A 20,136-nucleotide genomic window follows, 5' to 3' on the forward strand; every position below is an offset into this window, starting at 1 on the left:
TCACATGGAATTCAGCTCAGTGAGAACGTTGTAGTCTTTACAGCTGCAAATATATACTTCGAAATGGATGTCTGATGCTGGCAGAAGACTCTCCAAAGGCAGTTGGGGCGGAGAGTAAGATTTCTAGGGCTTGATCAAAACTTCAGGGATTTGCACATTCCCATTAAGAGGAAAACCATAAATAAATTATGCAATAGGAAACACCACAGTATTTGCATACTTTATGCAGGTTGCAGAATTCAGCTTTCTTGATGCAGAATTTGAACTGCTTTGGCACAGAATCTCCATTCTTTTTTTAAAAAAATACAAACAGCCATGCCTAAAAGACAGGAATCTGAGGATGTAGTGTGGTGTGGCTGTGGAACCCCCAAGGACCGGAATATACAAGACTGTATAGCGTGGCAACAGAATTCTCTTGTACAGGGTGATGTATAGAATGGATTCCCATGAATCCATGCTATTATAGGGTACATTCATAAACTTATCCGTCTTTTATTTAAAGCGAAAACCCTACCGAAGACAGCCACCCCTTATTCCAAGCACATTATTATTGGAAAGATGGTATTTGCTGGACTAAAGAACAGATCAAGAGTTGTGTTTGTAGCCTTGGCTAATTCACGGTCTCCCTGTAGGAAAAACATCAGCCTTCACATTCCTTGATATTTATCAGCCATAGAATCAAAAGCAAACAAGACATCTTGACATCCTTCACCACACAGAATTATTTAAAAGCCACCCTGACCCTTGTTGCACAGGAATAAGGTAAGAAACATGACTGGAATGGCTTATCTCATTGGGAGTTAGCTGCCTCAATACTCATGGTCAATACATGGATTCCAAGCTTTAAAATGTTCAGAAAACTATGAAAGCTCTAGCTAAGGTAATACCTTTTTAAAAAATTAAGCATACAGATGAAAGAGGCTGGCAGAATGGCATAAAAACACTTGTTTAGGAATGCCATTGTTTATAAGGATGTTGATGCAAGCTGCACACAATTTCTGAGGTGTGCTCAAGGTCTCCCTTGCAATTTCAGAGGGTGGTGGTGTGTTACCACCATGTAGTGCAGCCAACACAAAATGTCTTGGGCTAGCTTCTAGAAAAGTTTAGAGCCGACCGTGTTCCATTGCAGCAGACAACCTACACAAGAAAGCAACGAACAAGGCCCCTTTGAATTCCATTTCACACAGAGAAGAAACAAGAGGCCAAAAGAAATCTTGGCTCCAATGCTACCCAAAAAAGTCCACCAGGAATCTAAGCCTCTTACTTCTGGGGCCAAGTCCAGTACCCTGATGAATCCTCTTAAAAAGAAACCTTGAGGCTTTTACTGAGGCTTGATTGGCACTTTAAGAAATGCATGTTCTTGGCTTTGCATACTTCTGTGCAAGGAAGGAATTTCTGGATCTCTCACTATCTGCTAGCTATGTTTTGGGTGCACAAGGGAAGCAGCAGAGCCCTTGTCCTAATAGCTCTGGACCTCTTATCGTTCCTCACAACAATGTCATTTTATAGGGAAGACTGTATGCAAGACACATTGCCTTGGATTTGGTTATACTTCTGTAATAAGCATAAAAAGGAAGCGGAAACATCTGAAGTTATTTTTGTGTCTTTAGGTCTTTTGGCAATGGAGCTCAAATGCTGGGGTGGGTCTGGTATTGTCTGGAGCCTGTCAGTTCTGCCGCATAGCCTCATTTCCTTCTTCCTGTTGCTAGTGAAGTATGAGAAACTTTTGTTTACAATATGGGACCATCCTGTTTGACACAAGCCTTCATTCTTCCCATCCCCCTGAACAGGCGACAAACTGCAGTTGTCTCCTGCTGAAGTCCCGGGCAGAAGTCTACATGGTTCAATTTCTGTCCCCCCCCCCAATAAATCCAGGTACAACAGGGATGGGGAACCTGTGGCCACCTGGATATTGTTGTTCTTGATTCAGCTACAGATAGCATGACCAATGGTCAGGGAAAGTAAGAATCGTAGCACGGCAGTATCCAGAGAGCTTTCCCATCTCAGAGCTACAGTCTGCCATACTGCTTCACACTAGAGCAGATGAGGCTCAAAAGATCCTATGTTGCGTGGCACTTAAAAAACAACCCATGCACATTGAATATGTGAAAGATCAGCATCATATGTACAAACTGATGCAGGAACACATGAAATATCTTTAAACAGAATCAGTCCAACCACTTCCATCTAGCCAGTATTGTCTGACCTGTTTTTAACAAGGGATTTCATGAACTCATGATAGATGGATATATCACAATGTCTGAAATAAGGATGGAGCTACGTAGAGGCATTGGCTGGCTTCATGGGTTTCCCACATTGTGATTTTGCACAGTGCGCGCGCGCACACACACACACCATGATTCGCAATATATTGCTAGATCAAAAATTACAAAACCAGTATCATTATATGGGCTTGAAACCAGTTTTGGATGATATGTTGCCCAGCCCTAACACACACCATGAATCACGATATACTGCCAGCTCAAAAACAATGAAACCAATATCACGATATGGACTTCAAACCGGTTTTGATAATATAGGTTTGCCTGAATCTTGTAACACTGAATAGCTCTGTCAAAAGCAACTGATACAAGAGAGCCAAGTGCTCTGACCTATTAAATACTCAGGCCCCAAGCAGCCCCAATCCATATACCATACCTTCCATCATGTACATTTCGAGTAAAAGCCTGGAACAGAAGACCATAGCCACCAGCAATAACTTAAGGAAAATCTTTTAGCATTTGAAAGGGACAATATATTCCATGCATATCAATAGGCATGTCTCCTAGTCTTCTGCAGCAACTAAGGACCCCCTGGTTCTTGCCCCAACCCAAACTATTAGGCCAGAAAGGACCAGCATAGGCGCATTGGGGCAAGTAACCTTTGTGATCTTATTTCCAGGGCTGACAATCAGCCACTGAACTTTCTGCTGTATGAAAAAGGTTCTTCAGACAGGGGGTTCAAAGATATTCCCACCATCTGCTCCAAACAGAAAGGTAACGTAGTATACCAAGCTCAGCAAATGAAAACGAGAGGCAACATGAAGCCTATTGGTGGCTTACTGGCCAGAGAGATGCTGACCTAATCAAGCTCTGGTGACACTTTAAGAAAAAGCACTCAATCTGCTTGGCTATTACCTTATTTCTCGTTCATTACAAATTGCATTGCAAGTGTAATCAGAGACACAATATCCGCACTGTTGGGAATTCCTTGATCCAGCTGAGACACCCAGCAGCTCCCAGTGGCTCAAGACAGAAAATAATTCTTTTAACTGATGACCGTGATAAAGTTACAATACCTCAAAAACCACAAAATCTGCTCTTGGGGGAGAAAAAGGAAAGCAAACCCGCTCGTATTGCTAGATAAGGCGTAAGTCAAAACCTGGGGCGTGCTGCTCACAGGCAAAACATTCTGCTCGATTGCCTGAAATTTCATCTTCGGGGAGCAGGAAGCAGAATGTTAGCCGGACAAGGTCATTTATCTCGGAACCTCTTTGGTCTGCCTGGGGCCACCACAGTCTGGTTCCATTATAATCAACACAACCTGCATGTTTCAGGACACTTCTATTTATTTACTGTAGGGCAGCAACACCTGGGGAGCTCCAGATGTTGGGTTACAATAGGCATCATCCCTGAGCTCTGGCCATGATGTTTACCCCTGCTTTAGAGCAGCCTTTTACAACCTGGTTTGGGCTACAATTCCCATCCGTCTCAGCCAGCATTGCAACAGTCACGAGATGGTGGCCATGACAGTCCAACGGTTATTTTATTTATAAAAACATTTTTACAGACGACTCACAAATTATGTGCGCTTAACTTGTGCTTCCTGTGCTTGGCCGAAAAACTTAGGGGGGGCAGACATCCTGGGTGTGTGTGTGTGTGTGTGGGGAGCTAGCAATTCCACCAGTCATAGCAGTTGCCTAGGGAGAGAATTTGGAGATGCAGGCAGAGTGTGTGTTGACTATGCAAGATTTTGGCTTTATGTGCTATCCCCGGAATGCAACCACCGCATAAGTTGGGAGTCAACTGTATACCACTATATCATAAAAATATCAAAGTGGTTTACAATAATATCTACATCCAGTACAAACGCATAAAAATTAGAACCAGAGACCATCAGCTAACCACTATGGAAGGATGTATTCTTAACTGCCAGTATAAGCCTGGAGATATAGTAAAGTTTTCAGCAGGCATTGAAAAGTTGAAATCAAGGCTGACTGCTGAATCTCTCTTGGTGGAACATCCCACAGGACTGGGCTGATGACACTAAAGGCTCCATTTTGTCTTGATGTCGAATGAGCCTTGCTAACTCAGGGGACTAGCAATGCAGATGATCTCAAGTGACTGAGCTAGGATATAGAGGTTCAGGTAAGCTGTTCAGGGCTTTGCAAATCAAGACAAATATCTCGAGCCTGGATCAGTAGTGGATGGGTGCAGATGCTTTAACAAGCCATGTTATTGGCCATGTTCCCCAATTGGCAGTCTGCCTGCTGTATTCTGCACCAGCTGGGTCTGCCAAACCAGGCCCAAGGGCAGCCCCATGCAGAGGACATTGTAGTAATCCAGCCTTGAGGTTACAAGCACATGGACTCCAGTAACCAGGCTATAGCTAGCAAACCAGGCAAAGCCGAAGGAACTCCAAGTCACAGAGGATGACTGAAGGGCACCAGGCTCCAGAGGAAGTGAACTGCAGAGAGCAGGATTTAGATGGGTACTTACCATGCACACTTCTCTACAGCTTCCTTTTCCCTTTCCAAATTGTTCTTTAAATTATGCCAGTTCAAACATCCATTTGAAGAATTAGATGAGAGAGACTTTCAAAGGAGAAATAAAGGGGGGGGACATCAGTGATAGCTTTCCCCCCTTTAAGCAGCTTCTGAGTCTAATTTGGAAGGGAGATTCAAAAGCAGGTTTTGAGTTGTGTTCATGTACATGTGTGAGGGGGTGGGCACTTTTTAGCTGAGTAACCAAATCATGAGTGCTAATAGAAGTTAAGATGCATCCATCATATTGGATCCCACTCCCTAATGCTGAGGGATGCATTTCTTGGGACTTGTCTGCTTAGCGTCTTCCTGAGCTACTGGGACTTGCAAGTTAATGCAAATCAGTCATGGGGGTGGGGTGGGGGGTGGAAACAGACACCATTTCCCCCAGGCCAAAAAAGCAAGAACTCTGTTGCACACCTTTGATAGCCAATGCAGATCTTAGAAACCCAAACAGATGGCTTTGTAGTATCTGTTATACAGTCTCTGCAGAGTTGCATCTTTCTGATTATGGGTTCAAGTGCCCAATATCTCTGGGAAGAGAGTTATTGATTTATTTTATTTTTATTTTGTATTTTTCTGTTGCAAACCACCCTGTGATCTTCAGATGAAGGGCAGCATACAAATTTAATAAATTATAATGATGATGATGATGATGATGATGATGATGATATTAATGCCAGGGACCCTTAGCTTAGAAAGTGTTTGGAGGACAACTGAAGCTAAGCTGTTGAGCAGCCTTGCACAGATGGTTTTGGACTAAAACTATCAGCTGCAGCCAGCCTTGCCAGTGGTCAGACACGATGTGAGTTGTAGTCCAAAGAACATCTGGAGGACACCAGGTTGTGAAAGGCTGCTGCAGAGTAGATGCTTTGCCTGCATAAACATGCCAAGTGCAACCCCAAGCATTTCCAGAAGAACTGCAGAAATCTGGACTTGGGAAAGATTCCACTCAAGACCTTGGAAATCTACTGAGAGCCAGGGGAGCAATACTAGAGGAGATGGAGCAATGGTCTGGCTCAGTTTCCTCTGTTCAGTTGTGCCCTCCTTACCCAGCAAAGGTGAAAGATACTGAATTGTGGGCATGTGCACATTGGAGAGTAGGAGATGTTCATTCTTGTTCATTCTCTGGGTAAAAGACCACTCCCATCCCAAACCGCCTTAAAACTGGATGCTAAAAGAGCTAAGCTCTTGCTCTTGGTATGCTATTAATTAAGCAGTGCCGATCTATGCATGCTTACTCAGAAGTAAGTCCCACAATGTTCAATAGACTTATTCCCAAATAAGTGCAACACAGGAATTCAGCCCTCATTTTCGTATACCCATTTGACCAGAGACATTTAAGTATTCAGTACATTTTGAAAGCAAAGATCAAGGATGACAATACAGTGGTTCCTCAGGTTAAATACTTAATTCGTATCGGAGGTCTGTACTTAACCTGAAACTGTTCTTAACCTGAAGCACCACTTTAGCTAATGGGGCCTCCCGCTGCCGCTGTGCTGCCAGAGCACGATTTCTGTTCTCATCCTGAAGCAAAGTTCTTAACCCAAGGTACTATTTCTGAGTTAGCAGAGTCTGTAACCTGAAGCGTATGTAACCTGAGGTACCACTGTGCCAACAGCAACCTATGGATGACTACTAAAAAAAAGAAGAAGGGAGCAATACCCACATGTTAGAGAGAATTAACTTAAATGTGTCACACCCAATTTGTGGCCATTTAGGCACAGTCTCCATTAGCTTAATGGAAACATTTGGTTCACAATGATGCTACAAGCATGCCATTGGCAAGTTTTTGTGAAGAGAGAAAAAGAGAGACGGGGAGGGTGGTACCTAAGGTAGCCAGACAACAAAAAGAATTTGTTTTCTGTTTGTGCTAGAAATACAAGGCATTGTTTACAACTGGCAGGGGGTGTTGCTCCTTGAAAAGGATCAAAGGCTGTCCGATGACATCATGAGCCTGGGCACCAGGGCTCAAAGGGGAGGGCATCTGGCTCCTAGGAGCCACCACACTAATTATTGAAGAACTTCAAAAGGGAATTCAAGCTTCCTCTTCTCTTCGCCACTTCAAAACACACATCCAACTTAACCCTTTCATCTGCTGCTCCCTTTAAGGCATACCTATGTACACAAGCTGCTCACGAAGTGAGGCATTGCATCTTACAGCATTTGGCTGGGTGGGGGGTGGGGGGCGGCAGCGACTCAACTAATTGAAAACACATTTCAAGGAAAGGCTGCCACATGGCTTCAACAATTCAAGGATTTTCTGCTTTTCCTGTTTCCCTAGGAGCCTTCGGCTGCAACCTTGAATACACTTAAATGAGACTCCCTCTCATGTTAATGCTGCTAAATTGGGAAACTGAATAATATTACCCCAATAGCAGATTGGTGTGCTACTGGTGATAATCGTCTTCCAACTGGGACGATAATTAAGCTAAATTACAGTGGACATTGGGGGAGGGAAAGTTCATGGAAGAATAAAATATGTTGTTAAATGAGAGTGGAATGAAGCAGTCCCTTATATACCATGGGAATTCGCTACTGAGAGGAAACGCGGAAGACAAAAGCACTTTATGTCAGGCAAGGAAGTTGGAGATTGAGCAGGAGGGAAACGATGAACATGAAAGAAACCAGATCGGAGGGAAAGGCAGATGCCCTACATTTCTGACGGGGGAGAAGATTCCCCGACGGCTCGCAAAGAGCTCGCCTACGTGCAAAGATAAGGGTCTCTTGCTCCGCTCTCTTGCCCTTTCGCCTCTTGCTCGAGACCCCCCCCCCCAGCATAACAAAAGCAGGAGCCGAGCCACGTCGATCTTATCGGCTGATCGAGAAAAAGAAACATCTTTTGCTGATGGGGAATCTGCCGCAAGCTAGAGACTGCGAGTTGCTCGCAGCCAAAATATGTGCATGTGTGTGTGTTTAAATCGCACCTAGGCGAGCATCTTTGTACAACCGTCTCCAAAGCAAAGCTTGCCTTTCCATGCACCTCTGAAGTCAATTTCCCGCCCTCTCCGCAAGAGAAGCACGGCCGAAGCCCCATTAGCCGAGGAGCTTATGCAACCCTCGAAGTGGTGCCTCCGCAAGAGAATTTACTTCTCAGGCAAGCGCGCCAGCAAAACCGTTCCGTCTTAATCCTCCTTCATTTCAGCTCCCCGCCTGTTCCCCAGCTCGCCCTGGAACACGCGAAGCAACAAACGGAGGGGAGCACCTCCACTGAGCGCGTGCAGAGTGCTTTCGGCCTCGCCGTCGAGGTTCTGGGATCCGGAGTGAGCCCGCCCCCTTTGGGCAGCCAAGCCGAGGGCGCATTCAGAAGACAGTATAAGCCGAAAGCAGCGCGTCTGCCTGCGCGCTCCCCGAGCCCGTCCCGTCTCACCCGCGAACAGACGGCGGAAGCTTACGTGTTAGTATCATGATCTCCTGCTTCTCTTTGCACATCGGACGGAGGAACGTCGCCGCCAGGCTGCAGGCTGGGGGGTGGTGGTCAGGGGAAAGTCCCGTCCCCGGATAGCTCCTCCGGGCAGCGTCTCAGCTCATCTTTCCCTCCCCTCCCGGGAGCGCAATGTTTCTCCGCGCCGCCTTCGCCCGTCTAAGCTGCGAGCCCTTCAGGCGCCAGGCAGGCAAATGCGGCTGCTGCTCCCGCTGCTGCGTCGCCTGGCCGGCGAAGCCATCGCCCCACCTTCTCTCTCTCTCTCTCCAGGTTCCTTCCCGTCGAGGAAGCGTCCCTAACCTCCCGTCCCGCCCCCGCTGGGCTGCTGCGCGGAGGAGATCCGGCAGAGGAAGTCTCCGGGCGCCTCCTGCGCGGCGCTTCGAAGGAACCAGAGACTCCCTCGCAGGGCGCGCTCCGGCTACTAGAATAAGCACCGGCTCCTCGCCGACGCCGCTCAAGCCGGGGAAGCCGCGCCCACCGCCCACCCCTCGGGTGCCTTTCCCCGAATTCCAATGGCTTGCTCTCGGAGCTGATCTGGCTCCGTGTGGTCTCTGCATACTGACTGGAAGCTGCTGTCCAGAGTTTCAGGCAGGAGACAAGCTCACCTGGAGATTGAAAAGCAGTTTTGCCCAAATCTGCTTTCCTCCAGATGCTTGGAAGTAGAACTCCCATCAGCCCCAGCCAGCGCCACCAAGCTCCACCACTTAGCTACAGCCTTTCCTCGAAGGTAAAGGTAAAGGGACCCCTGACCATTAGGTCCAGGTCGTGACCGACTCTGGGGTTGCGGCACTCATCTCGCTTTATTGGCCGAGGGAGCCGGCGTACAGCTTCCGGGTCATGTGGCCAGCAGGACTAAGCCGCTTCTGGTGAACCAGAGCAGCTCACGGAAATGCCGTTTACTTTCCTGCCGGAGTGGTACCTATTTATCTACTTGCACTTTGACGTGCTTTCGAACTGCTAGATTGGCAGGAGCAGGGACCGAGCAACGGGAGCTCACCCCGTCATGGGGATTCGAACCGCCGACCTTCTGATCGGCAAATCCTAGGCTCTGTGGTTTAACCCACAGCGCCACCCGCGTCCCTTCCTCGAAGGTAAGGATGGGGAATCTAACATCCAAAGGCCAAGAACCAGGCCCTCCAAACGTCCCCAGGTCACACCCTTCATTGCCCCCCCCCCTGTGCCCAAGTAAAGTTTGCTTGGCTGGAATGTCTCTTGCTTGTCCGCATAGAGCTTACAGAGTGGTATGTAAATGTGGGCCTGCAGAATAAGGGTAACATTTGCATGAGTTGCTCCACCCACTTTTGCCTCTGGTCATGCCCACTGCTGGCGTGTGGCCCTCTGAAGGCTGCTCAGAAGACAACGTGGCCCTTTGGGCCGAAAAAGTTTCCCCACCTCTGCTATAGCTATCCTTGGAGTTCTCCTCTGGGGAAATCATCTAATCTTGTCACCCAATGCTTGGCTTGATTAGGAGGAGCTGGAAACAACAACAGCAAAACCTCTGCATGGAAATTTAGTTTGCCTTTTGTACAGGTTCAGAGGTATAAGATACAGACCTGCATTTTTGCAGCGTGTCTCACTTCAATTCGCAGTGGCATGTTGTACCTTCAGCCCCACCCAGTCAGTCTCTCAGCCAACCACTCCTATGCTGTGGAAATTTACTCCACGTTACCTATTGGTTCCTTGCTGTACACATCCACTTCTGAATCATAGTGGAACTTCTGCAGTGAGGAACCTGGATCTGATTCATAAGGCAACCTTTTCCCTGCTCCGCATACTTTCAGCATAACTCAGCTTTTAAGGATTTGCCAGTACTAATCTGACATGTAAAGAGCAAGGAGACACACCTCCCCTTCAACCCAGGCATGTAAAGCAAGCTTTATCCATTCTGATGCTGTTATTTTGGTGCTGTCACTTTATCCATTCTGATGCTGCCCCACAATTTGTTTAAACCGGGAATCACAATGTCAATCTTTTATTTTATTTTTACACTTCCCAAATTGTTGACTCTGCAAAGTTGTCCATAGCATTTGCAGTGTTCTTGAAACCAATTTCCATTTAGTGATGGGCAAACTCTGCTTGGCTTGATTCAGAATTGGCTAACAAGCTTTCTCAGCAAGTGTTGAGAACAGAAAGGCTCGTCTTTTCTTCCAGCTTGTACAGTGGTACCTCGGGTTAAATACTTAATTCGTTCCGGAGGTCCATTCTTAACCTGAAATTGTTCTTAACCTGAAGCACCACTTTAGCTAATGGGGCCTCCCGCTGCCGTTGTGCCGCCGGAGCACGATTTCTGTTCTCACCCTGAAGCAAAGTTCTTAACCCGAGGTAATATTTCTGGGTTAGCAGAGTCTGTAACCTGAAGCGTATGTAACCCAAGGTACCACTGTAATGTTGGTGGATACATGATGACAGGGCGTCTCTCTCACACACATTATTTACACAGTGCCCTGGGAGCCATAGTTTGAGTGCAATCTTTTGAGTTCCAGTGAATGCAGATGCCGCCTTTTCACAGCTGCTTGCTGGCAACTGCCTAGCACGAAGATGAGACGTATGAACACTGCCAGGTTTTGAATGGTCCCAGGGTGGGTTCAGCAGAGCACAGCAAAGTACCGTACATTGACAGTGCATGTGTAGAATCTTGTTCACTATACCAAGCTGGACAAGGACTCCTGGGGGAAATGGCCACTCATCCTGGCGGGGATTAACAGCAGCAGAGGGCTAATGGCCCTTCTCTCCTGTTTCTGGGCTTCCCATAGGCATCTGGTTGGTCTCTCTAGAAAACAAGGGTCCTGGTCTGATCCAGGAAGGATGTTGATGTTGGCTAAAAAATGGAAGTGAAGGCAGTCCACTGAAAGTCTCAGCAACTGCCACCCAAATGATGGAGGTCCATTTCCAAGGTGCCATACAAGCAGACACCAAGCAGTTCAAGGAACTGAAACAGGGGTACCAACTTCTATAAAATATTGGGGCCCCCAGGTAAGCTCTGCCCTGCATAATCGATCACATAATGCGGTGCACACATACCATTTGAATGGCAATGTCCATCACCCCTCAATATTTTTTTTGGGGGGGGAGCGAAGCCCCCTTGATCCCTAAAAGTTGGCTCCTATGAACTGAAATGAGAAGTTCGTTATTATTATTATAATTAGCACCAGCAATATTCAGTTCATACCCAGAATTAGCAGTTTAAAAGTTGACCCTCCCCCAGGTATTAAGGCCTCCTTTTATAACTGTTTAAACTTGGACTTCAAACCTGGTCAACCACAGCCAATGATCATGGATGGTGGTGTTCTTGCTTCACATAGGCCTGCTCTACTGCTTCAATTTGCAGAAGCAGCATGTTTGCAAGTGTTGTATAATATTTGTTCTGTATCATTTGTTCTGTAGCAGCAGCTATGTTCTGGAAGGCAACTATTAAGCCTTCTAGCTTCCATGCTTTGTTGTGTATCTGTGTATGTTTGCAACTGTGCACTCTCAAGACTTTTGTCTAGATGATTCTACACACACCTTCCTTGTATGCATTCTGATACCCATCAGACTGCATTTCTCCATAAGATCTCTATTTCCCCCTCATTATCAATTTTTGGAGACTTCCAGTCTGCCTAGCAGTCACTTTTAACTGTGGCATAGCCAAAGCGAATAGTATGTTTTCAAAGTGGACATCAGTTTTGGATTACTCAAAAATCAGGGAATATTCTGTTTAGAGTATGGATGTTTACAAAACAGCAACCACCAGGACAACACAGTTACCATTGTCTTGTGTCTGAACAAAGTCAGGAATAAATATACCCTCCACCCAACCCCACCCTGTATTCTGACCATTTAATATAATTTAAATAAGGGTCACAGGGCCAAACCTTGAAAGAAAACTAATGATCATATACTGATTTGGAGGCCATGCCTATTAACAGAAGGAAGATCCTTTTTTAAGGGTCTGTGTGTAATGGAGTCAAAAAGTTCAAGATGGATGGCAAAGTATCTGTGAAAGTTTGCCCCACAGGCACAGCAATTCGCTCTAAGAGGTGTATTCTGCCTGTTTTTAACTGCATTTGCAAGATGGGGGACTGATAATAAGGACTTCATTGTCTTCTCTTTTCCCTCCAAGGTCCAAGTGCCCAGATTGCTAGCTGCATTCTCTCTGTCACTGCCTCTTTGAAACAGAATGGTACAGAGAAGTCACAATTTGTAACAGGCCATCTGACTCGCTCACACAAACCCTGGATTGTAAAGCCAAGTGCTGGTATAAATATCCTTCCAGCAAACAGCATGATAGATTATGGGGCACCCCTCCTGTGCACGAGATATAAGGCCTCTCGCTCCATTTTGCTGGACTGAACTCTGAAGAACCTTTTCCCTCTAACCTTCCTCCCTCAACATGAAAATGTGGTTCAGGAGCTTATAATATTTGTGTTCATTTGTTGATAATACATTTCATTCGACAACAAAAGCACCATTCTTTTCTTTCCCTCCCCAGTGGTGGTGGGGGGGGGCAGGAAGTAGAGTATTACATAAAGGAGCACTTCCCTGCAGAAGATGTTTCTGACAGAAAAAAATTATTTAGATGCTGAAAAGGAGGAAGTTATTTTAAAAAAACCCCTCCACAAACAGATATATTAAAGATGCAACAAGATTCTTTGTTTCTTTGAGGCTAAAAAACATACCTGACTCCAGGACTTTTTCCCAGCTGGAACTTGCCGGAACTCAGTTCCGGCACCTCTCAGGTGGGTGCCATTGCCATTCTAAGAGTTCCAGCAAATATTATAAGCTCCTGAACCACACTTTCTTTTTCATGGTAAGTTCCAGCACCTCTTTTCCCCCTAGAAAAATAGCAATGCTAGACCACAGCTTAACCTGACCCAGCTTCCACCAGCTTTGCTTCTACATTAGAGCTCTTTCTAGACACTAAGGGCCTTTCCCTATCTCAATTAGCTGGCAGGGAGTTAAAATGAAGGTTCCACACAACATATTGTAGCTGATGCTCTCTGGATCTTTTGTACTAAAACTCCAGCATGGTGATGAAAATTGTAGTCCAAAACATCTTGAGGGTGCCAGCTTGAAAAGGGCAGTATTATGTTACGTTATATGGCATTACCTTACGGTTTGTTTATACAGTGGTACCTCGGGTTAAGTACTTAATTCATTCCAGAGGTCCGTTCTTAACCTGAAACTGTTCTTAACCTGAAGCACCACTTTAGCTAATGGGGCCTCCCGCTGCTGCCGCACGATTTCTGTTCTCATCCTGAAGCAAAGTTCTTAACCCGAGGTACTATTTCTGGGTTAGCGGAGTCTGTAACCTGAAGCGTATGTAACCTGAGGTACCACTGTACAGTGGTACCTCGCAAGACGAATGCCTTGAAAGACAAAAGAGTTTTTCGTTTTTTGAGTTGCTTCGCAAGACGAATTTCCCTATGGGCTTGCTTTGCAAGACGAAAACGTCTTGCAAGTTTGTTTCCTTTTCCTTAAAACCGTTAATACCCAGGGTGCATTGCTTGAAGAGGTGCAGTTGCGACTGTTTTTGAAGACTTTGGTTTTTGAAGACTTTGGTGATTTTTGAAGCTTTTCCAAAACTTCTTTTGCAGCCATTTGGTAAGTTAAACTTTTAAAACTTTTTTTGGGGTTTTTGGATTTTGGGTTGGGGTGTTTGGAATTCAAGGACTTGGTGTTGGGGAGGGGTTTGCAAGAATCTGGAAGCTTGTGTGGTTTTTTTCTGCATTTTTATGATTTTTTGTGACCATTGGGGCACTCTGCTGTTGTTAAAAAAAAAGATTTCTGGGTTTGGATTTCTGTGTGGTGGGTGGCTGGGGGAATAGTTGAGAAGGGGTTTGCAAGAATCTGGAAGCTTGTGTGTTTTCTGGGAGGTTTGGTGCTTTTGAATTTTTTGGATGTGAAGCACTGATTTTTTTTGGGGGGGGGGGGGGTTGCGAAGTTAGGAGCTGTGCTGCCATGGAGCCCAAGAAGACTGCTGCTGCAGAGGCCGGCGAGAGGAAGAAGGTGGTGCAGGACATTGTTTCCTTGGGGAGGACCATGGGCCTGGAGGTCACAGAGGAGGACGTCAGCGAGCTGGTGGAGGAGCACGACCACGAGCTGACCACCCAGGAGCTGGTCGAACTGCAGGCAGAGGCTGCGCAGGAGCAGGCCTCGCTGGAAGAGGAGGAAGCAACTGAGGAACGGCTGTCCTCCAGAGAACTGAGGGACATTTGCCAGAAGTGGAAAGATGTGCAGGCTTTTGCACAGCGGCACCACCCTGACAAGGACCTGACACGTGAACTTGCGAACACTTTTGATACGAGGGTCATGTCGTCTTTCAGGGAGGTGCTGAAAAGGCGGATGAAGCAGCAGACCATGGACAGGTTCTTCAGCAAGAAGCAAAGAGTGGAAGAGGAACCTTCTTCGAGTTGTCCCCCAGAGTCTTAGAAAATGTATGTTCAGTACTGTACACTTTGGTGATTTTTAAATGCTTTTCTGTCATGTTTAGAAACTTAAATTATTGTTCCTTCAATTTTTGAAATGCTCTTTACAGTATGTGTGACTTTAAAGAGCACTTAACAAACTCTTTTTGTACCAAATTTGGCTTTGTTTGGACTTTTTTTGACCATAGGAACGCATTAATTGATTTTCAATGCATTCCTATGGGAATCCGTGCTTCGCAAGACGAAAAAACTCGCAGAACGAATTAATTTCGTCTTGCGAGGCACCACTGCACATTGCTTTTTGGCTGACTGGCTCATCAGGCGGTGATTAGCATATTAATACAAAAGAAAGATGCAACAACAATACAATAGATCAGCCAAAATGATATAAAACAGCAAAATCACAAAATGTCCACCAGTTACACAGCAAATATGTGTTCCTGATCTACATTTGTGTTTTCACCACAGGCATAGCATTCCACCTCTCATTGGAAGCCAGGTTAAGTGTCTCTCACACACATGGGTGCTCCAATCTCTGAACTAGGAGAAAGCCTACCCACAATAAATTGCTCATGGGAAGTGCCCTCAACACACCCAAAAGGAGTGACCTAAAGGGGAGACCCTTATCTTTGGGTGGCATTTCGAAATATATAGCCTTTCCCCAAGGAAACCAGCTACAGCTGTTGTTGTCCAACAAAGCTTCCCTTTCCAATGGACAAGATCCTTCTTTTTTGTTTTCTCATGAGTCATTCAGCAAAGCTTCCATGCCATGTTAGTTGAAAGTTCTCCTTGTAGATTTCAATCCCCCCCCTTTTTTTCTTCCTGGTAAGTAGGGTAAGGAATTAATTGCCCCAGTTCCAGTTCTGTTCCTGCAGGAGGGAGGTCAGGAATTAATTGCCTCAGTGTCAGTTCTCTTCCTGCACAAGGAAGGGATACAGTCTCAGCTGCTGATTTGCAAAGTGTTTTACAAACTGTTCATATATATTGAAAAAGCATGACTGGAAGTGTGCATGCCGGCAATGCACATCTCAGCACTCTTTCAAGGTTGAATAAATTGGCCTGGACAGAGAGAAGCGAGGCAGTAACAGAAGCACAAACCTTCTTTGTCCAGAAGTATTATGACTACTATAATCTGTTTCTTAAGCTTGCTATAACAATTGTTCTCCGTGTGAACTTTGCCAAAATAGGAAACTGCTTCATCTCTTAATTTCACTACAGAGAAGAGAGCAGCTTAATACAATCTGATCTGAAAAAGGTCATGTCTCTTTAGAAATGATATTGTACTTTCTCCTTCAAGGTGGCGACTTTTGAGACTCCTTAGGGTAGTGATAAAGCGGGATATCAAATCCAAACTCTTCTTCAAACTCTTTTTCAGTTTCTGCAGGAGTAAGGCTATCAGGTCAGAATATGGAGATTTTGCGTAAGCCTTTACATTTGGGCTGAATCAGGAGACAAGGAAGCCATGGCTTCTGTCATGACCCCAAGGTCCCTCCTGACCCAGATGTCTCCACTGACCCCAGAAAATCCAGCATTTGAAGAGTCCATGTTGCCAGCACTTATCTGACTTGAGGGTGCTTTGTTGCTACCTTTGACTCAGAGGAATCCAGCCCAAGATCCCAGTAGATGTTTTCTCTTGCAGAACCAGACAAGGCCCTTTTAACTGAAGAGACTATGCTTATCATAGGCAGAATTAGGTTTTGTCTACACCCAAGTTTATTCTGCATCTGAAGATGTTTTGTGCTCCTGTTTCAGTAGTGCTGTGCACATGGCACTCCCTCCCAATCAGCTCTTATGCGGCTCCCCCCCACCACCGTAAATTCAGATTTCCCCAGTCAAGAGGAAGGGATAGATCAGCTGTATGGAGAAGACAGAGAAATGCTATTGGGTGACAGAGAGAAGGCTGAACTGCTCAGCTGTGAAGATAGGGGCAAAGCAGATGTCTGATCATGACAACCACTCCCATCCTTTCCCTGGACCACCCTTTCTTCCACCCGGAGCAAAAAACTGAGACGGAATCACAAAGGAGGCGTATACACAAGTAGCCAACAGTTGCAGGGTGAAGGTCAGGTGGGCTAAAGCTCATGATGAGCTCAGGCTTGCAAGAGAAATTAATAATAATAATAATAAGATTTCTTTGGCTATGTCTGAAGCAAAGGATAACCAGATAAGGGTTGAAAAATGTGACTTCATGCTGATCCACTGAAGACAGTAAACACATTGCCTCCCCGCCCCCCGGAGTGGATCAAACATCCCTTTACATGACTCTTACATCTTCCTAACCCACCAGTTTTGTTTTACCACTGCTGGTGTCTATTTTCAGTGAGTTCCACAGGCTATATATATAGATATGATTTGTACATTACAGGAAAACTGAAAAACAATGATTTTTCCAGATCACCCAACTTCATGCATATGAATGATTATGCTGTAAATTACTGTAACAGTTTCCCCACAATGATTTACAGTACATTTCCCTAATGCCAGTTCTGTGGCTTCAGCTATGGTTTTGATATTATTATTGTTGTTGTTGTTGTTGTTGTTAAAAATAGAGAGTTGTGAAGTAATTGGCAACTGAAAAACAATGATTTCTCCAGCTTTCCCTGCTTTCCTTTTTATTTTTTTAAAAACTGATTTAACTGTATAATAGTGTATTGATTTTGGTCACAACCATCTGAAATGGCTGTCATTTTAGGATTGAACCTAAAGTGTGCACACTTTGGCTTGCATTGAATTGGGAATTCCTGAGTGTGTGCCTTGCTGCAGTTCCTGGGTCAAGAATATGAGGCAGGTTTGTGATTTGTTAATAGTATCTAAGGTATTACGGGTAATCATGGAAGTTTCCATTTGGGATTAGTTATTTTCTTTCTTTTTATCATGATGGACAACCAAATTCTTCGTAGTCAAATGAGTTTTTTATTCATTAAGCTTATTTCCTCTGGAGGAAATAGGCCTAAGCATCACCTGGCCCAGTTGGCCAATTATAGGAAAGGCTGCTGCTCCTTTGTAGCCTCTGGGGGAATCGGCAGGACAGAGGAAATCATTTTAAACCAATAAGTCAATAAAGCACACTCACTATGGTAATTGGAACATGCCCCCTTGCGTGGCTAGTTTCGTCACAGCATTAATCATAGGCGAATACTGTTGTTATGAATTTTCTATTGCAACTTGAAGAATGAGTGGGGGATAGTTACATAAAGCTAGCAGATTAAAAGAAAAGTTCCTGCATAAAGATAACGGGTAAAACAATAACAATTCATAAGTAGGGATGCTTGAAGAATTCAATCTTTGTGAATACTGATATGAACTGATCATGTTCTATGCCTGCTAGGCTAATGTGTTAATAGAACAGAACTTAATTATCTATCTATCTCTTGTACTTCCCAGCTGTATCCAGCTCTCTCTCTAATAGTTTTAAAAGTGAGAAAATACATTGACAAATACTTATTTTGAGAGAAAACAGGTTTAGAAATGTGAATTTTCATGCAGATTTTTAAAAAACACATTGAAACAGAAATAAATTGAAATGGACTTGTGGGAGAAAACGTGTGAAAGTGGCATGGACTACAAGCAGATTGATTCTTCTGTCTCTGCCAGTGCCAACACATCGGCCTGGTGTAAGTAATGCCAGCATTTGTGGAGATGCTGCTGATATAAATCTAAAGAATTTGAAGATGGGGCCATAAATCTGTTCTGGTGCTTGAGATGCACCCACAAGACACAGCATGGTGTAGTGGTTAAGAGTGTCAGACCTGGGAAACCAAGGTTTAAATCTCCATTCATCCATGAAGCTCACAGGGTGACCTTGTATGAATCACCAACTCTCAGCCTAACTTGCCTCACAGGGTTGTTGTGAGCAAAGTATGGAGGGGGGAACCATGTTTGCCTTGAGCACCTTGGAGGAAAGGTGAGCTATAAAGGCAATAGAATAGAATAGAATAGAATAGAATAGAATAGAATAGAATAGAATAGAATTTATTATTTATACCCCGCCCATCTGGCTGGGTTTCCCCAGCCACTCTGGGCGGCTCCCAACAAAGTATTAAAATACAGTGGTCTGTTAAACATTAAAAGCTTCCCTAAAGAGGGCTGCCTTCAGATGTCTTCTAAAAATCTGGTAGTTGTTCTTCTCCTTGACATCTGGTGGGAGGGCATTCCACAGGGCAGATGCCACTACCGAGAAGGCCCTCTGCCTGGTTCCCTGTAACATCACTTCTTGCAGGGAGGGAACCGCCAGAAGGCCCTCAGTGCTGGACCTCAGTGTCCGGGCAGAACAATGTGGGTGGAGATGCTCCTTCAGGTATACTGGACCAAGGCCACTTAGGGCTTTAAAGGTCAGCACTTTGAATTGTGCTTGGAAACATACTGGGAGCCAATGTAGGTCTTTCAGGACTGGTGTTATGTGGTCTCGGTGGCTGCTCCCAGTCACCAGTCTAGCTGCTGCATTCTGGATTAGTTGTAGTTTCTGGGTCACCTTCAAAGGTAGCCCCACGTAGAGCGCATTGCAGTAGTCCAAGCGGGAGATAACTAGAGCATGCACCACTCTGGCGAGACAGTCTGCGGGCAGATAGGGTCTCAGCCTGCGTACCAGATGGAGCTGATAAACAGCTGCCCTGGACACATAATAAATAAATGTCTAAAGTCAGGATCTCTTGTCCCCGTTTCCAAAAGTTGTTACAGGCAGTGATGACACCCTGCCATGTGTGCATCCTACGCACTGAAAGACTACATGATCCATCCCTAAGGGTCAGGAGTGCCAACTTGGTCCCACAACCATGAGTGCCCAGGGCTGTGGGTGCTCAGGCACCCAGGGCCCCAGGGAGTTGGCTGGCACCTATGCTAAGGGATGTGGACATTGGCTTCTGTTTTGCCAGCTGCATAAATCCCCTCCTGTTACCCTTTCTTACTCACTGACCACCTCTTTCCATTGTTTCATTTTTGTATAAAAAATACAAGAGCTTCCCATCTCCTTGAAATTTCCCTGACACCCACTTGTTCCTTAAAATGAGCACACAAGAGACACCACAGTGGGCTGCTTTGCGGCTGTGCCTACACAGTAGAAATGGGAACCACAACATAATTAACATTTACAGCAGAATGTTCCTACTGCTGAACCAGAGGCTCAGTCTTGAAGCAAAGCAGAAACAAGTTCATTCAGAGAGAAGGATTGAGAAGCACTATATTTTGCCTGTAAACACAAACAGGGAGTGAACGAGATCAAGACTTCCCCACATTGATCCAAATGGAGAGCAGAAAATACACCAATCAAGAGCCAATAACACCATGCAGAGAGCAAGCCCTGTTTCCACACCCTGCCTTCCCCCAGTCACCGGTAGTGCACTGTTTACCATGCCATTTTTGTGTGAGGAGGTGTTTGTGGGAAGTGTCCCTCAGAAGGAAAAAGTGATACTTCATCAGAGTAAACACTAATTCTCACGGTCTCTGAAATGATTTCGAATAGAGGGGCAGGCACTGCCCAACCATCTCTCCCTGAGAAAATAACTGTAAATAGAGTTACGCATTATGGACATTAAAACAGGTTTCCC

The 20,136-nt window shown here is 45.3% G+C and overlaps 1 protein-coding gene across 3 annotated transcripts in view; it reads right to left on the reverse strand.

Moving 5' to 3' along the window:
- The window catches only part of DLC1 (DLC1 Rho GTPase activating protein), a 123,428-nt gene that overhangs the window by 41,207 nt on the left and 62,085 nt on the right, over window positions 1-20,136 (reverse strand). The window contains exon 1 of one of the 3 annotated variants that reach the window (XM_053404322.1): window positions 8,158-8,625. The exons of the other annotated variants lie outside the window; for them this stretch is intronic. Within the exon in view, the coding sequence (XP_053260297.1) occupies window positions 8,158-8,194 (37 nt within the window). The 5' untranslated portion in view covers window positions 8,195-8,625. Of the gene's footprint in view, window positions 1-8,157; window positions 8,626-20,136 lie in introns of those variants that run through there. 3 annotated transcript variants of the gene reach the window in all.

This window comes from Podarcis raffonei, chromosome 9, assembly GCF_027172205.1.
Source record: "Podarcis raffonei isolate rPodRaf1 chromosome 9, rPodRaf1.pri, whole genome shotgun sequence".
In the NCBI taxonomy this organism is placed as follows: domain Eukaryota; kingdom Metazoa; phylum Chordata; class Lepidosauria; order Squamata; family Lacertidae; genus Podarcis; species Podarcis raffonei.